Genomic DNA, 18953 nt, shown 5'->3' with positions numbered 1-18953 from the left:
TGGAATAATTGTTTATTTATCTATTTATCAAACTTATATGACCATCACTTAGTTAATGATTTACTTTAAAATGCTAATTAGAAGACAGCAGCTACTCAGTTTTAGGACAGTGATGGTGAAGCTAAGACAGTGATGACGAACTTATAGCATGCGTGCCACAGATGGCCTGCAGAGCCATATCTGAGGGCACATAAGGCATGGCCCTGTATCAGCTCCACATTGCATGCACGTGTTGACCAGCTGATTTTTAGCCTTCTTTTCGGCCGTTTTCACTCTCCTTCAGCTTCAGGAAAACCTCCTGAACACTGGGGATGGCGAAAAATGGCCCGGTGGGCCTCCTGAAAGTCTGGAAGCTTCAGTGAAGCTTGTGCCCATGTGCAGGGGGGGGGGTAAATGGGGGTTGTTCACATGCTTAGGGGGAAAAATCCATTTAACTTTCATTCTTTTCTTCTCTAAAGCAATAATTTGGAATATTTTCCATATACTTCGGAGTGAATTTGTAAAATGACCAAAGAACATAGCTGATGAAAATGAGAAAGATACTTTATTATCAATAATAATTATAATAATAATAATAATAATAATAATAATAATAATTTTTTATTTAATAATTAGTCACCTAACACCAATGAATTCTACTTCATCAGAAAAGAAAGGTCATCAAAACCTTCAGTTAAAGATAGAAATTGATATATTGATTCACATATGTCATTAAACCCTATTACAACCATTATCTTTTGTAATTGATTAATAAATTAGCCTAATTTGCATATTTGATGCAAATATGTTATATTTGTTTTAGCAGAGAGGAACCATGGTGAAACACCTTAATGGCTTTCTTTGTCTTGAAGTTGCTACTATAAATGATAACATTCAGACAGGTTAAAAAGTTGTCTTGCATCTATTCCTATATCTTTTCTTCTATTCTTTCCTTGATATGTTTTATTCCTATATCTTCTCTTCTGTTCTTTCATTGATGTATTTTACTATGAGTATATCCTCTGTAACCTTCATTGTGTATTGGACAAAATAAATAAAATAATAAATATCAGCTCAGCTCAGTGCTTTTATTCCACATTAGCTAGTCAATATGCAGTGTAATAGTTTATGCAGAATCATTTTTTCTTACTTTACAACTAGAAAATTAGAATGCACATAAAAAAGCTTTTGCTTTTTTCTGCTCAGTTGTCATAAAGTTTTAAATTGAGTCTTAAGAGTGACAATCTGTATCATTAAAAAATGAAAGGAAAAGTATTGAAAACGCCATGATTTGTATTTACCTCTAGGTGGCAGAATTATTGCTTTGGTATGGAGCTGACCCACTGCTCAAAAATGAAAAGGGAAAGAATGCCTTAGAAGAAGCTACTGACAAGCATATGAGGAAACTTGTGGAAAGTTATATAGCTTATTCTGGTAAAAGATCAGAATCAGGTAGGAAAGAGCTAGTATGTCATTAACTTTTGTAATACACAATTGCAAAAAAAGGTTTGAAAAATAAATTTAAGTATGGATTTGTTCTAAACTGATTTCCAAAGAGAAACAAAATTAGGTATGTTCTTTTTAAAAAAATAAAGCAATCAATTTAATCATCTTTACTTCTTTTATTTTTCTGGGAAATAATATATATTTATGTTTGTACTTATTAATATTTATATACTGTCATCATTTTTTTTTGCTTTTTTTTGTTAGTTCTGAAGTCATGTCCGACCCATTGTGACCCCATGGACAATGGTCTTCCAGGCCTTCCTGTTCTCTAGCGTCCTCTGGAGTCCATTTAAGCTCATGCCTGCTGCTCCAGTCACTTCATCCAACCACCTCATTCTGTTGTCCCCTTTTTCTTTTGCCCTCAATCGTTCCCAGCATTAGGCTCTTCTCTAGTGAGTCCTTCCATCTCATTTGGTGGCCAAAGTATTTGAGTTTCATATTCGGGATCTGGCCTTCTAAAGAATAGTCAGGGTTGTTCTCCTCTAGGACTGACCAGTTTGATTGCCTTGCAGTCCAAGGGATTCGCAGGAATCTTCTCCAGCACCATAGTTCAAAGGCGTCAATTTTTTGGCATTCAGCCTTTTTCATGGTCCAACTTTCACAGCCATACATTGCAACTGTGAAAACCATAACCTTGACTATAAATACTTTTGTTTGCCGGGTGATGTCTCTGCTTTTTAGTATGCTGTCTAGATTTGCCATAGATTTCCTCCCCAGGAGCAAGTGTATATTAGTTTCTTGGCTGCTGTCTCCATCTGCGGATATCTTGGAGCCCCAAATATCTGCCAGTGCCCAGAGAAAAGAAATGCTCCCTTTGCTCGGGGCAACCCAGAGTGAAAGTAGCGTTTTCCTTTCTCTGGCGCTTGGAGGAGGAATAAACCACTTCACTATGGTGACTCCCTCGTTCTGACTCTCATACATCCGGCACAAGGTTGCCTCCCAGAGCATCTGGGTGCCGAAAGGCAAAAGGGGGTGCTTTGCCCCGGCCGGATCAACTCGGCTTCAGCCAAACCGAGGAGTCACCACAGTGAAGGAAAGGCACCGGCTACAAAGCGAGTGAGTGAGAGAAGAGGGGAGCCTTTCAGCATGGGAAATAAGAGGAAGCAGGTAGCAGCAGCAGCAGCAGCCGCCTTTCAGTCAAAGGAGCGGGAGGTTGCCCCCACTCGCCCGTCTGGGTTTCTCTTTCTTGCACAGTGTATGGGAGGCGCGTGCTTCTCCTTGCCACCTCAGTCCCTCTTTTTTTTTTAAGTGTTAAAGTTTTGATTTTTTTTATTCCCCTCACCTCAACTTTTTCCTCCTCCTCCCACCCAAATTCTGAGCTTTTATTTCTTTCCTAATGGGTTTGCACGCATTATTTGCTTTTACATTGATTCCTATTGGAAAAATTGCTTCTACTTACAAACTTTTCTACTTAAGAACCTGGTCGAATTAAGTTCTTAAGTAGAGGTACAACTGTACTTTATATGCAGCCCAAAACTCAGCTAAAAATACCCCAAAAGCTGTTGGAATTTGTCATGAACAAATAGCTCAAATTAGCATGGAAATATCTTCAGCTAGTACATTTTCTCAGGATATTAATAGAGGTGAAATTTCTGAAAGCCCTGACATTCACAGTTCCAATGAAAAGTCCTGGTAAGATTTTACACTCTTGTTATGCATGAGAATGCAATGATAAGTCCAAGAGGGTGAAAAAATGTTTTTTGAGAGAACAAAAAATGATAGTAAGATAAAGAATAATATTCTTCTGATTTACTTATGCTAGACAAAAACAATTTGAGGGTAACCTATTTGCCTACACAGAAATGCACACACACGCACCATGTGTGCATTCTAAATCTGTACAAAGTGACTTTTATTTACTGTTTATTTACTTGTTCATTTCTGGGGGTTTTTTGGGTGTGTGTTTGCTGTAAATCATGTATGGATTTTTTAAAAATTAAGAGCAGTATGGATATACAGTGATACCTCTACTTAAGAACTTAATTCGTTCCGTAACCAGGTTCTTAAGTAGAAAAGTTTGTAAGTAGAAGCAATTTTTCCCATGGGAATCAATGTAAAAGCAAATAATGCATTCAAACCCATTAGGAAAGAAATAAAAGCTTGGAATTTGGGGAGGAGGAGGAGGAGGAAGAAGAGGAGGAGGACAGTTGCTGCCAAAGGAAGAAGGTGAGGTGAGGGGAATAGAAAAAATCCAAAACTTTAAGGCTGAAAAAAAAAGAGAGGGACTCTGAGGCGCAAGACTGCCTCCCATACACTGCACCAGAGAGAGAAACCCAGGTGGACGAGAGGGGGGAACCTCCTGCTCCTTTGACCAAAAAGCGGCTGCTGCTGTTGCTGCTACCTGCTTCCTCTTCTTCCCATGCTGAAGGGCTCCCCTCTCCTCTCGCTCACTTGCTTTGTTACCGGCACCTGTGGTGACTCCTTGGTTTGGCTAAAACCGAGTAGATCCGGTTGAGGCGAAGTATCCCCTTTTGTCTTTCGGCACCAGATGCTCTGGGAGGCAACCTTACACTGGGTGTATGAAAGGCAGAGTGAGGGAGTCACCACAGCGAAGTAGTTTATTCCCTCTACAAGTGCCCAGAGAAAGGAAAGCACTCCATTCGCTCTGGATTGCCATAGCCTCCTTAAGCGCAGTGAAATTCACAGCTAGTTCATTGATTTTTTTCCCTCACAAGATCAGTAAAATTCAGACGTGTATATACGTGTGTGTGTGTGTGTGTGTGTGTGTGTGTGTATAGGTCTTGGCATAATTGGGTCTTTTCCCATGCAAGATTCTTATATGGGAAAAGACCTGAATACACAAAGATCTACGTACCTATGCTTCCAGCAACTGCCTGGACAAGTTCCTGCAGTTTTCTTCGTAAGATTTCAGAAGCGTTTTGCAGCCACCACACAAAACTGGCTGTCTCTTTACATATTTACTATGGTGGTCCCACAGATTAGGTCCCACAGAGTTGGCCTTCACCAGGTCCCGTTGATTAAACAATGTCGTTTGGCGGGTCCCAGGGGAAGAGCCTTCTCTGTGGCGGCCCTGACCCTCTGGAACCAACTCCCCCCGGATATCAGGGTTGCCCCCACCCTCCTTGCCTTTCATAAGCTCCTTAAAACCCACCTCTGTCGTCAGGCATGGGGGGATTGAGATATTCCCTTCCCCCTAGGCTTATAAAATGTATGCATGGTATGTCTGTTTGTATGATTGGTCTCTAAATTGGAGTATTTAAAATTACTTTTTATATTAGATTTGTTATATTTGTCTTTTTTACTGCTGTTAGCCGCACCGAGTCTGCGGAGAGGGGCGGCATACAAATCAAATCAATCAATCAAATCAACTAAATCAACTAAATCAACCAAATCAACCAAATCAATCAATCAATCCATAAAGTTATTATCTCAGAACTTGTTTTTATTAAATTTCACAGGGCACTGAATATTTGATTTTTTCCTTTTTCCTTTAATAACTTTTCACAGAAGCATTCTCTAGTGTTTAATCTCAGAATTTATAAATATTTTAGAAATATATTATGTTCATTATAATATAACATATAGTAGTTCTGCAGATATTGTTTCTTTTTTTTTGAAAAAAGCATAATAATTCATTTTTTTGTTTAATAAATATTAAAAACAGAGAATCTGGAAATACATTGCAATATGGAAAAAGAAAAAGAAAATTATACACCAGATGTACCTTTCCAATCAGTTACATTAAAAACTGTCCCAACCAAGTATAATGGAAATTGTCAAAATGCCGATTTGGGTTCTGACAGTAATGTGAATAATGTTTCTTCAAGTTATACACAATTTGGTCAAATTGAAGAACAACAAATACCGCAAATCCTAGGTAAGCAGTTAATAAATACATGAGTACAAATCAACTTTCAAGTTTATTAAAATATGGCTATTATTAATTTACCTTGATTAATTTATCTAGCTTGAACCGCTATTTAATAATGACAGTTCACAAAAAATAGACTCAGCTTTTCTGGAAGATATTGTATTTTGTCAGAGGACTACATTAATAGTATGAAGATTATCCATTAAACAGTCATTTATAATAAAGATTCAGAAGATTTCTGTGACATGGAGCATCTTTTACCAATTTAGACTGGGCTCCAGCTATTGTTCTTGTAGACTTGACTGCAATAATCTATGTTCAATTACTTACCATCTGAATTACTGTAATGCACTGCAAATCAGGTTGCAACTAAAAACATTTTGGAAACTAGAGCTGATGCAAAATAATGCATCAAAAATTGTGAAGAATTGATTTTATCACATTACATCACTCCTGCCCGGCTTGGACTGGTTCTCAGTTCATTTATGAGCACAACTGAAAGTGTTAGTTTTGACCATTTCTCAGAGTTGTATAAGCTTTCGAAATTTTAAACATAACTACCAGTTCAAAAAGATTGGGGACCTCTCATGCAGTACATCTATGAAAATACTTCGCATAGCTTCTGGTAACCATTTAATATTTCTTTCAGATTCTTCACAACCTAGAAAAAAAACTAAAACAATTACTGGTCATCTGCAAAAAACTGCAACTACAATAAACAAGAGAAATGCTAAAGGAGAAACGCGTTTGCATTTAGCTTGCAAAAAAGGAAAATTATCTTTAGTGAAATCTTTGCTAGCATCTGGAGCATGTGTAAATCAAAAAGATAATGCAGGTCTGGTATTTTAACTACCAGCTTAAACTTTTTCTACTATACTGTAGCCAAGAAATGATGTAACCTATTTCTAACTGCAGTTGCTTTTGTTTGCTGCTATCTTCTTAGTTAAACAATGTCTAGCAATATAATTAGCTAATGTGAAGCTCTGTTGTTATATTTATTTGATCAATATATTTGAATGAATTGCTCTGTGTTTAGTGTCTTTTCAGTTACAGTGGCACTGAAAAAGTAACTTTTCTGTTCTTTAATGTTTATTATAGATTTTGATTACAATACTAAGAAGTAATAGAAATGGCACTTGGAGTTATATATTGTTCCAAAGTTCTTTACAGCACTCTCTGAGAGATTTACAAATGTCAGCATATTGCCCCCCCCCCCCAATTTTGGGTCTTCATTATACCAACCTCGGAAGGATGGAAGGCTGAGTCAACCTTGAGTGGTCAGGGTAGAACTCCTGACTGTGGGCAGAGTTATCCTGTAATACTACATTCTAATCATTGTGCCGCCATAGCTCTTAATGCAAACTAAAAAAAGAAAGAAAAGAAAAAAGAATGATAATGTTGGAGAGCAACTATTCCAGGTGGAAGAAGGGTTCAAGTGAGGAATCAGCCTGGACTCAGTACTTAAACTCTGACCTCCACTGGAATCCTTAGAGCTTTGTCTAGTCTTTCCAAGGAGAAAGCTGCCAGGCTGGGGAGTTTCATTTACAGTAAAGTAGCTAGTTTGAACTCTACATGTGTGGGCCTGATAGATAATAAATAATAAAAAGTAGTAGGAAAATAAGAAAAAATAATAAGTTAAAGAGAAGACATTTTAAAAAATTGATTTCCAACTTTTATTACAGCAAGCATAGACAAATTTAGGAACTCTTCATCCCTTATAGATATCTCTTCAACCTATATCTTATCCTTTATCTGTAAGCAAATCCATACAATATTAATTTTTCTATCATAGTACTATATCAGCAAAAAGTCTATAAAACAACCTTAATTGCTAGAACTTTGCAAATAAATGTCTTATTTTAATCTTGATCAAATAAACTAACTTTATACAGGTAATCTTCAACCCCAATAGTGTCCATAATTCATGTTAAGTGAGTTTTTCCCCATGTTACGACTTTTTTGTCATTTGTTAAATGAATCACTGAAATTCTTAAATTAGTAACACGGTTGTTAAGTAAATCTGGTTTCCCCACTGACTTTGCTTGTGAGAAGGTCGCAAAAGGTGCTCACCTGACTCTAAGACACTGCAACCATCATAAATGTAATCCAGTTGACAAGTATCCAAATGTAAGTCACATGATTGTAGGGATACTGCAATGGTCATAAGTGTGAAAAATTATCATAAGTTACTTTTTCAGTGTTATAACTTTGAAAGGTAACAAAAGGAACTGTTATAAGTCAAGGACCTCTATTCCTTCCTTTTATTTTAGCAGTTAATCTTTAATTCATTCCAATATTGATGTTCAGTATGAGTTCTTTTCAATTCTTCTTTATTCCATCATGCAGACTTCTTCAAGATTTTAACAAACCATTTTCTGTAGATTTGAATAAGAAAACATTTTCTATCTCTTGGTTTGATATTTGACAACTTATAATTTTTAAAACTTAAAAAACAGTCAGTTTCTTTTGTAGATCCAATAAAGCATCATTTTTCAAATATTCTCTAGGCCTAAAGCTTACAGTTCCACTTTTGGTATTTTCTCTTTCTTGTCAGATACAATTTCATCCACATCTGTCATTGACATAATCTATCATAATCTATCATAGTCATGTCTCACTTAATAACCATGTTGCTTAGCAGTGGAGTTGCTGATCCCAACTGTGTGATCAGTAAGTGAGGACTGGACTACCTACTCCCTAATACTATACAATATTCCCAAATTCACCAATAATCACAGAATTACTTTGAATGATACTGTTTTTTCTTAAGACTAGACCACAAATTGCCTTTAAATTTTATTTCTGCTACAAATTCTATAATCTCAGAAGAGGTTGTACAGTTCTTTGAGTTCAGGCCAATATATGATACATTTAAAAAAATAATATCTATATAATAGTTACATAGTATATATATATATATGAAAAAAAGTTGTAATTGAAACATACATTCACTGTCATGCATGAATTTGCTTTTACAGGTTGGACTCCAATTCATGAAGCTTCTAACAGAGGATTTACTAAGATTATTACAGAATTACTAAAATCCGGTGCTGATGTAAACAGTAAAAGCTTGGATGGTGTTTTGCCCATTCATGATGCTGTTTCAGGCAACCATTTTGAGGTAATATGGTACTAATGAGACTTTAACTTAATGCAGGATTTGTTATTTGGTTTCAAACCCTAGTTTCATTCCATTTTAAGAAGGACTTTGACTTAACAAAAATAGTGGAAAAATCTGTAGCAGATGGTATGTATAAATGATACATAACCAAGTAAACCAAGGTCCTGATTTCTAATGCCTGGGAAAGTTGGCTTTTGGGTAACCCTTATTAGATCAAAAAATGTACTTTGAGACAGGATTCAACTTAATTTTGAGATTTGGATCATTTACTACTACACTATTAGTTTTAGCATTCAATTCAACTGTTACCATTAATATCTTTCCTCAATTTCCTCAGTGTTGTGATATCATTTGATTTGTTTTAATTGAACAAAAAAATTAGTTCACAATATTCATGTATAAGTACATTGTCTGGATTCAATGTAAAATTCAAACAATGTATGAAACCAGCACAATAGTTTATGAACCATGATTTAAGATATGGTGTGTTACGTGTAAACTAATTTTTAGTTATTTAATCTATGATAATGAACAATCTACTACTTTATTTATTTATTTATTTATTTATTTATTATTTAGATTTGTATGCCGCCCCTCTCCGAAGACTCGGGGCGGCTCACAACAGAATAGAACAAATCATAAATAATCAGAAAACTTTAAAATTTATACAAGCTTTAAAAGAACCCCATAAACTAACAGACGCACACACAAACATACCATGCATAAATTAAACATGCCCGGGGGAGGTGTTTCAGTTCCCCCATGCCTGATGGCAGAGGTGGGTTTTAAGGAGTTTACGGAAGGCAGGGAGAGTAGGGGCAGTTCTAATCTCTGGGGGGAGTTGGTTCCAGAGAGTCGGTGCCGCCACAGAGAAGGCTCTTCCCCTGGGCCCCGCCAACCGACATTGTTTAGTTGACGGGACCCGGAGAAGGCCCACTCTGTGGGACCTAATTGGTCGCTGGGATTCGTGCGGCAGTAGGCGGTCTCGGAGATATTCTGGTCCAGTGCCATGAAGGGCTTTAAAGGTCATACTTTGCACAAAGCATGAACCTAAAGATTGAAAGTTGACTTCGCTATATCAATAACACATGTACAGTATTAATGGTTAATTGTAGATTACATAACCTAATTATTTAAGTTCACAATATATATAAACTAATAAATGTGGACTGAGTAGATGTATTAGGCTAATATATTCTTGCTGATTTGTGGTAGTGAGGACATAGCCAAAATCTAGAGTGGTATAAGATATCATACTATAAATGTGGTAATTTACTTATAACCTTAGTAGTGTCTCACCCAACTAGCTGGCAGAAGAAATTGTTAAAAAAATATATTGAGGACCCAGATTGTGGGGGCAATATGCTGGCTCTGTTAAAAAGTGCTATTGCTAACATGTTGTAAGCTACCCTGAGTCTAGGGAGAAGGGTGGCATAAAAATCGAATGAACAAATAAATAAATAAATAAATATTACAGGCAGTACAGTTGCTGTTGCTACATGGTGCAAATCCCTACGAAAGAAACAATGATGGGGACAATGCCCTGGATGAAGCTACTTGTGACCAAATTAAAGAGCTTCTTAAGTCTTATGGTACTACTGAAATTAAAGAGACTGCTCATGATGCTGGTATGTTATTGTCATACAAATTATAAATTGTTGTGTTCTTTACTGTATTTTAAAGATTATTTTAAAAAATATTTGTTTTCCAGAGTTCCATAATTATTTTAATTTATTTATTGTAACTATTTAATTAATTTTAATTTAATTTATTGAATTCCTTCAAAATAAAGGAAATAAGCCTTATCAAACTATCTGCTATTGTACATATGCCAGTTGTACAGCCTGAGTTGCAAACCAGTGCTAATGAACTACAAATAGCAGAAACTGCAGGCTGCTATGCAAAAAATCACATTTTGTTCTGATGTGCTTCCCCATCAGATATAATGTGCATTCCAATATATTTATTTGTGTTACTTTTTTAAAATTGAAAATACGATTTATTTGCTATTCTTTACCTCTTAGTTTACATTTAATGCTCATTAATCCTGCAGTGATAAACTCATGAAAATGTTTATAGTACACGAACATTTTAATTTAATTGAGGACTAATGAAAGGACAAGGTGAAGTCTATAGTATGGTAGGAATGGCTTTCTACTTGAACAGGATGTGGTAGATATTTAGTTTAGAAATAATAGAGGACCACGTTATAGCCTCAATTCATTTATTGAGATTGGCTGGAATGAATCTCAAGTCAGAAAAATATAACAACAAGTAGGTTGATACAAAAGGCATAGGCGGCACAGTTTGCAGTCCCTTTTAAAGTGTTTTTCTTTGGAGGCACGGCTTGACAGCCACTTGAATTTCCTGGCCGCGTCTTAAACAATCCATGGCCGGTATGCAAATAGGGGTGTTTTACATACATAACACCCCTCACCTCCTAGTCTTTGCATAAGCTGTCAATCAGTGAGCCCTGTGACATAGTCCTCAAACCTGATTGGCTGTCATGTTTCTCTAGATGACCTGCACAGTTCAATCGACTCGCCGGCGGTGACGAGGGAGGTTGGCTCTCTCGCGGCTCCGCAGGGACCCATAGGCCTTGCCTGTGCAGAGTCCTTCTGCGTCGAGCCTGCGGTACCCACGCCAGCCTCCAGGAGATCACGGCTCTCAGCGCTGGATCCATTTGGCAGATCTGGTAGGTCCTCTGTTAAGTCTCCGGGTTCCTGGTTATCCAAAAATTGTCCTGGTTGTGTTGGGCCGCCCGCTGTGTGGGGTGAAGATCTAGAGTCTGTATTTAGTGTTGGAATTTCCCCTCTCTGGAGGTTAGAAGTCCCCAGTCTTCTAACCTCCGGAATTGGTCAATATGCCTCCTCCATTCTCTACCATTATCCAACAGGAAAGAGCATCATACCTCTGCGACATAGTTCCCTCTAAGCTGAGCAGTGAGCAATCGCTCACTTAAAAATCATCATCAACTCAGAGTTTTCCAAACCTGCCCAGAAGCCGAGAGGGAAATTTTATTATTATTTCTGTGTCGCCCAGTCCCGAAGGGACTGCCGCTCAGACACTATACTTTTCCGCCCACCCCCAAAAAAATTTAGAGAGAACACTGCTCTGCGATGTGTCCTCTTTTCTCGCAGTGGTGGCAGGTTGTGTCTCTGAAGGGGCACCTGGCTCGTGGATGATTCCCTTTGCATCCCGGGCAGCTCAGCTGTCTCGTTGAGTCTCTCTGGAAACGGTCATTGTTTGTGCAGATTTGTAGGCATCTGTCTTCCTGTCCGCTGGAGACTTCCTCTTGTGCTTTGGGGACCTCCGATGCCTAGTGAATTTTTGTTTGCAACCAGTTTACTGTAGTAGCTGTCCTTTTAATTTCCACTACTAAGGCATTGGAAACTTCAGCTGCCTTGGCTGCTTTCAGGACATCCTCTAGTGTGGCTTCCTCGTCTATAAGGAGCTTTTTCTGGAGGGCAGTGTTCAGCATTCCTAAGATTAGCCTGTTGATGAGCATCTCTTCAGGCTCTTTAAATTTACACTTGGTTAAAATATTTCTGAGGTGCGTGGTGAAGTCATTGATGAATTCGCCCTCTTTCTGCCTCATGTGGAAGAATTGGTTGTGGCTCACTCTCGCTGGGGTGGTAGGCCAAAAATGAGCCGCTAATTTTATTTGGAGCGTTGACCAGGAAATCGTTTCCACAGACTTGGGGTCTGCTAGCATCTGTGCCAAGGCATATATGTTGGAGCGTCAATGGTTCAAAAACAGGGCTCATTTCCTGTTATCTGCTGCATGGTGTAGGTTACTTGCTTGTAGGAAGATTCAGAATTTGAACATATATGTGCTCCATGTTTCCTTTTCTGCATTGAAGAATTCTGGGGCTTGAGCCATTGACAATTGGATTTTTGCAGTTTCTGTCTCACGTGTTGGTTCTAGCACCCTCATTGCCGGTGTTTAATTCAGAAATAATAAAAGACCACATTGTAGCCTTAACTCGTTTATTGAGATCGGCTGGAACAAACCTCAAGTCAGAAAAATATAACAACAAGTGGTTTGATACAAAAGGCATAAGTGGCATGGCTTGCAGTCCTTTTTAAAGTTTTTTCTTTGGAGGCACGGCTTGACAGCCGCTTGAATTTCCCATACATACTCACAAGATGAATATTTTCCTAAGTACTTCACATATTCAGATGTTTATCCTGTTTTATCTTCTTTCATACTTTATAATTTCATGTGGTGTTTGTGCCCCCCACTTGCTGTCTCCCCTCCCCACCCTCGGCCAACAGTGCCCAATCTGCCCGCCCAAGAGCCAGTGCTACCAGGATGAGTTGGTGGGGCGGGGTGGGGCGGGAGGCTCGAGCTGATGCCAGGATGGGTTGGTGGGGCGGGGGCCCAGCCTCACACACACGGCCCGGGTCCGCCGCTGAGAGCTTTGCCTTGGCCGTTTCTTCCGAGGGTACCCCGATGCCTTCTTTTCTAGGCGTGGAGATGACACCCCCGCCCACCTCCTCTCTGCCAGGTTCTCCCCACTTCCCTCCCATTCGCCCCGTCCGCTCCAACCCTCCTTCAAAGGAGGCGAGGGGAAATTTGACAGAACACCCGGCAGCTTTATTTCAATTCTTCCGTCCAGAAGATCCCAGGTGTTTCTTTCAGAAGACTAAAAAGAAAAGGGTCCTCACCTTCTGGTCTCTGAGATAAAGTTCCCTTTCAAAAGGGAAGAGAGGTTGGGTGGGAAAAAAAAACCCTTTTTGAATTTGCAATGCCAAATGGCCCAGGATTCCCTGAGATGGTTGCCACTGCAAGTGACTGACAAGCCCCGTACAAGGGCAGGGATGAAATGTTTCCTGCATGAGGGATTGCCCTTCCTCCTCTGAGAAGCGGCGGGCGAGAGGGGATTTTGGCAGCGAGGAAACATTTCACCCCTGGCCTTGGACATGGCTTGTCAGCCACTCTAAACTTAAAAGCGCTTGTTTTGGCCGCTGCTCACAGGAGCAGCAGCCGAAAGAGAAGCGAGGGTTCATAAGTGGAAAATGGTTCATGAGAAGAGTCAAAAAAATCTTGAACACCCGGTACATATCTAGAAAAGTTTGTATGTATGGGCGTTCGTAGGTAGAGGTACCACTGTATATTGATTTGTTATTGTCTTTTGTCATTTGTCTTTAGTTATTGTGATGATGGATTCTTTATTTAGGAAAAAAAGAGCTGCCCAGATCAAGGTCTAGGAGGAAACCTACTTGTTATTGTTGCCAAGAAAAGGAGGATATGGTTTTACAGTCCAGTTTAGATGGACAAAAATATACCACAGTAAGTATAACAGCTCAGTAGACCATGTTACGTGATTTATACCAGTGGATCCTGAATTAAGCACAAAGATTGTGTAATACAGTATTATATTTGTAAGCTACTGAAAGCTACCTCCCCTAAAGGCAGCTCACAAAGATTAACAGTACAAGATTTAGTTAATCAATAACATTATAATTTAAAAAAATATTCATCTAAGAACAAATCATCCTCCTCCCTCTTCTAGAGCAAAACCTTGTGTTTTTTCCTCCCAAGTATTAAGACAGTAGGAATAGAGTTGCTATTTCCCAAGAGAGTCACTGTCCCTTAAACAGCTGCTAAATATAACCACTATTACAAAAGAACTCATTATAAGAAGAAGAGGAATTATAAGAAACTTTTTAGGTTCCAGTAACAGAGGCAGCAAGAGGAACACATATTTATCTAAGCACTCTTCAGATAAAACAACAACCCCATGAGATCCAAGTTGAAAATTAAGCTTGGTAGTTTAATTTAGTTACTGACCAGAATTCTGCAGATTAACAAAGTAATTAAACAGTTTCTGATGAAAGTAAAATAAAATATAAACATAAAAGTAGAATTAAATTACTGTGGACATCAAGATGTGTCAAATATTACAAACAGCATAACAATATTTTGCTCTATTTAAAGGAAGTTGTTTGAGAGGAGTAGCTGTACATAAAAGAAATCAGTTTGTCTAATTTCATCAAATGAGGTTATGAAAGAGATCTTTATGTTCTCAAAGAAAGACAGCATACTGTAGTTTAGGATAGGGTTGGAAGGGACCTTCTAGTGCAGTGTTGGCAAATGTTTTTTTTTTTGCTTGGGTACCAAAAGGATATGCATATGATAGCCCATCCATGTGTGCCCATACCAGGCCGGATTCCATTTACAGCCGTTATCGGTATGATTCCCACAGAGCTCTGTAAACCCAGCGTGCACCCGCATGCATCCGAGTGAGATTTTGCTTCTGCACATGCGCAGGAAGCAAAATATTGTGAGGGGATACACGTGCAGAAGCAAAAGATTGCCAAAATCTCACTCGCATGTGCGTTTCCTCATGAGAGTTTGCTTCCTGCACATGCACAGAAGCAAAATCTTGCTCCGGCATGTGCAGGTAAACACCGGGGACTATAGTGTGGCCCGTACTGGTAGGAACCCAATACTGGCCCATACCCATTATGCAATATCCTTCCCCCGTGCATGTGCACACACCTCTGTGCTAGCCCTCCCCCATGCATGTGCGCAGGTCTCACTGAAGCCTTTGGACTTCCAGTAGGCCTGTTGGGCTGTTTTCCCCTCTCCCCAGACTTCAGGAAAGCCTCCAGAGACAGTGGATGGTGAAGAATGGGCTCAGTGGGAACAAACTTCCAGTAGGGCCATTGGGCCATTTTTTTGTGCTTTCCCAGGCTTCAGGAAGCCTTCTGAAGCCTGTGGATGGTGAAAAATGGGCCCAACTGACCTACTAGAAGTTTCCTTTTTTTGCTCTCCCCCTTTTTTGCTCTCCTTCAGGCCAATACACACATGCACACTGAAGCTGACATAGGGCTTAATCCTCACATGCCCTCAGATATGATTCCACATGCCATCTGTGGCATGCATCATGGTTCTACTCCAACCCCCTCCTCAGGCAGGAAACCCTATACTATTTCAAACAATTGGGTTATCCTATCTCTTCTTAAAAATTTCCTGTGTTGGAGAATTCACAATTTCTGGAGTCAATTAATTGTTCTGTCAGGAAATTTATTTTTAGTTCTAAGTTGCTTTTCCCCTTAATCAGTTTCCATCCATTCCTTCTTATCCTGCCTTCAAGTGTTTTGGAAAATAGCTTGACTCCCTCTTCTTTGTAGCAAACCCTGACTATCATGTCACCCTCTAGTTCTTCTTTTCATTAAACTAGACATAGCCAATCTGAGCAACCATTCTTTGTATATTTTAGTCTTTAGTCAATGCATCTTTCTCAAAAAGGCCCAATTGTAGTTCATAAGGAGCTTGTTTATGTTCAGAACAGCTATTGGAAGTGTATTAAAATATGCTGATGCGGAGTCCTTGGTACTGCCTGAGCTTGGTTGTTTTGTTGCAAATATTTCATTACCAAACTAAGTAACATAATCAGTGTTTGCATTAGTGCAAAGGTGTCAAACTCACATCATCACATCATCATGTGATATATCATGACATGGTAGGTGTGGCCAGTAGGTGATGCAGGTCGAGAGTTTGACACCCCTGTGTTAGTGTTAATCTCTGCTCATCTAGATGTTGATTGCTGGTGAGGAAGTGTCTATTTGTCTCCTAACATTTTCATCTTCATTGTACTCCTATAACCAGAATTTCTATGTGTTAATTTTGCTTGGATTCCTTAAAAAGTTGCAGGCAGGTACTATATTAATGTCCTTGATAACCAAAGACTTGTTGTCTTCAAATCAGAAATGTGTGTGTTCTACTTTTTAAATTCAATTGCAAACTGTCTTGCTTTAATAGAGTTAACAATGGCTTTCTTTTGACAGCATGAATTAAGCAACAAACCACTCCTGGACATAGAAAACAAACAGGAGAGATTGTTGCTGTTTGAAATAAAATGCCAAAGAGATGCAGGTAGGGATGAATCACAGTTAACTTATGAAAGATTTGTCTTCCATAAACTGATGATAGATTGTAGCAGTTCCAGTGTAGTAAATCAGAGTACAGTATTTACTGTTGGACCTCACATTATAGAGACGAATGTGACAAATGATGTTAATGATGGGAAACATTGGCAGGTTGCTGGGGAAAAGATGTTGGAAACAGTGTGCCACTTGATCAATTCAGATTGATCAAAACTCTAGATTTATCTCTGTGGCCAATTACCATATGTTTTGGTGGATAAGATGCACTCCCACCCCCAAAGTGGGTAGAAATGTTTATGCATCTTATACAGTGAATGTTGCCAAAGCCTCGCCAACCCGCCAGCACCCACCCTTTCGCCATTTTCAGCCTCCATGCATCATGTATTTGGCCTTTGCATACTCCATTTTAGACCTGTTCCAGGCTGCAGGGATTGCCACAGCACATCGCTGCAGATCTCCACCTCTGCACATCATGTTTTTGGCCTCCATATGCCCCGTTTTTGCTTTTGTGCATTGCATTTTTGGCCTCTGAACACTCCATTTTAGACCTGTTCCATGCTGTGGAGATCACCACATTGCTACCAATCCCCACCTCCACATGTCACATTTTCAGCCTCTGTGTGTCTTGTTTTCGGCCTCCACATATCCCATTTTTGGCCTCTGCTGAAAATGAGACATACAGATCCCAAAAACACGACTCAAGGAGACCAAAAGTGCGATACGTGAAGGCCAAAAATGTGATGCACAGAGGTGGTGATTGGCGTCAATGTGCTATGGTGATCCCCGCAGCTTGGAATGGGTCTAAAACTGGGTATGTGGAGGCCTAAACATGATGCGCGGAGGTGATGATGGGCTGTAGCAATCCCCACATCCTGGAACAGCTGATTGGTGGTATTCTGGAAGGCCGATCCAACTGCCAATCAGCTGTTCATGGCAAATCAGGATGAGATAACATGCTGAAGCTGATCAGGATGCTTGCTGTTTGCTGCAAGGAGGCTAGCCAGATGAATACTGATGCTGGTAGCTAGAGGCAAACATTTTTTTCTTGTTTTCCTCCCAAAAAACTAATGTGCATCTTATACTCTGGAGTGTCTTATATTCCAAAAAATACAGTATGTTATATGCTATTTTTGACCGTGGAGGCTACAGTATGCTTTGTTCCCTTTTTTTTGGTATTGTTAGAAAGCTTTTCCTCTGGGCTTTCCAATAACAGAGGAAGAAGACTGTTTAGAACATGTTGCATGGACATTAAAAGGAGTTGAAAGTTTTAGAGCAATTGAATCGGAGACACATAGGAGACAGGCAAATACTCCATCGAATTTTAGAATTTTGCTACTGTTCATCAGAAATAATTCAGACATGAATTGTAGGATCACCCTACAATGTTGTGTCATCCAAAATAAAGGGCAATATCATCTCAAACTATTGTTCAAAGCACTCTCAAATAAATTCTCTTTTAGCAATAGCCATAGTCATATGTAACAGCTGACAGTGACATTAAAATTATAATTCATGCTTCTGAATCACATTTGACAAAAGATATAGCTTTATACTTACAACCTAACACATGGTTGTCCTTTATTCCTCAGCGCAGGGGTCCCCAAACGTTTTACACAGGGGGCCAGTTCACTGTCCCTCAGACTGTTGGAGGGCCGGACTAAAAAAAAAACCTATGAACAAATTCCTATGCACACTGCACATACCTCATTTTAAAGTAAAAAACAAAATGGGAATGTACTATTTAGGAGGAGGGAGGAAGTCTGAAATTCATATATGTTTATGTTTTGTTTTTAATTTTCTTTTGTTAATATCTGATTGTAGGTTTTCTTGGCTTATAGAAAAATGTATAAAGAAAGAAGGAAGCACTTTGGCATAATGGTTAATAAGTTAGAAATATAATTGGTGTACTTTTTGAAGGAACATTAAGGAGGGAATTAATTAAAAGAAAATGAATGTAACTGGATGACAAAATTAGGGGGAAAAAACTTTTGCAACTTTTTTGATGATTGATATTAGTTACTAACAAAACAACACATTTTATTCATAGAAAATTAGATGGAACACTATTGTGTTATTCACCCGTGGGCCGGATAAATGGCCTCAGTGGGCCGCAGGCAGCCCGCGGCCCGTAATTTGGGGACTGCTGCCTCAGCGGGTAAAAGAATAGGAGGGCGAATAATGAAATACTGTATGTATAATGATGAAAAACTGACTTAGAGAAGATATGAGATACATGGCGTGTGGAATGAGAGGCCAGCTTGGAGAACAGTAAAAGGCAAAAGGCAATAGCGTGGGCTTGAGATGACATTTATAGCAGCAGCAATAGTGCTGGAGTTAAAGCTGAAGTAGAACTTGGGGATTGTGGCAGCTGGCTGAGACTGCTCCCAGGGACTCTACATTTCCAGTGGTGTCATGGATGAATGTCAATGTGCGGTTTGGCTAAAAGGGCATAGATCAGGGGTGAGGGGAAAATAGGCAGGTGGGGGAATTGCAGCATCCATGGAGTCGGCAGCTGAGGGTTCTCATAACATGACAACTTGTACATGAAGCGCTTGGCCTTCCCAGGCTTCCTCCATACCCTTGAGGCAGCCCATACATTTTATCTAGGACTTCATT

General features: G+C 39.2%; 1 protein-coding gene across 1 annotated transcript in view; it reads left to right on the top strand.

Moving 5' to 3' along the window:
- ANKRD31 (ankyrin repeat domain 31) overlaps positions 1 to 18953 on the top strand; it is a 69395-nt gene that overhangs the window by 34324 nt on the left and 16118 nt on the right. Inside the window, 7 exon segments of the mRNA XM_070736899.1 lie at positions 1287 to 1431; positions 5111 to 5323; positions 5967 to 6152; positions 8296 to 8438; positions 9916 to 10066; positions 13622 to 13734; positions 16239 to 16326. Coding sequence (XP_070593000.1) covers positions 1287 to 1431; positions 5111 to 5323; positions 5967 to 6152; positions 8296 to 8438; positions 9916 to 10066; positions 13622 to 13734; positions 16239 to 16326 — 1039 coding nt within the window.

Source organism: Erythrolamprus reginae, chromosome 2, assembly GCF_031021105.1.
Source record: "Erythrolamprus reginae isolate rEryReg1 chromosome 2, rEryReg1.hap1, whole genome shotgun sequence".
Lineage (NCBI taxonomy): Eukaryota > Metazoa > Chordata > Lepidosauria > Squamata > Dipsadidae > Erythrolamprus > Erythrolamprus reginae.
The sequence above is the reverse complement of the archived record's forward strand: the minus strand, read 5'-3'. Positions and strand labels throughout refer to the sequence as shown.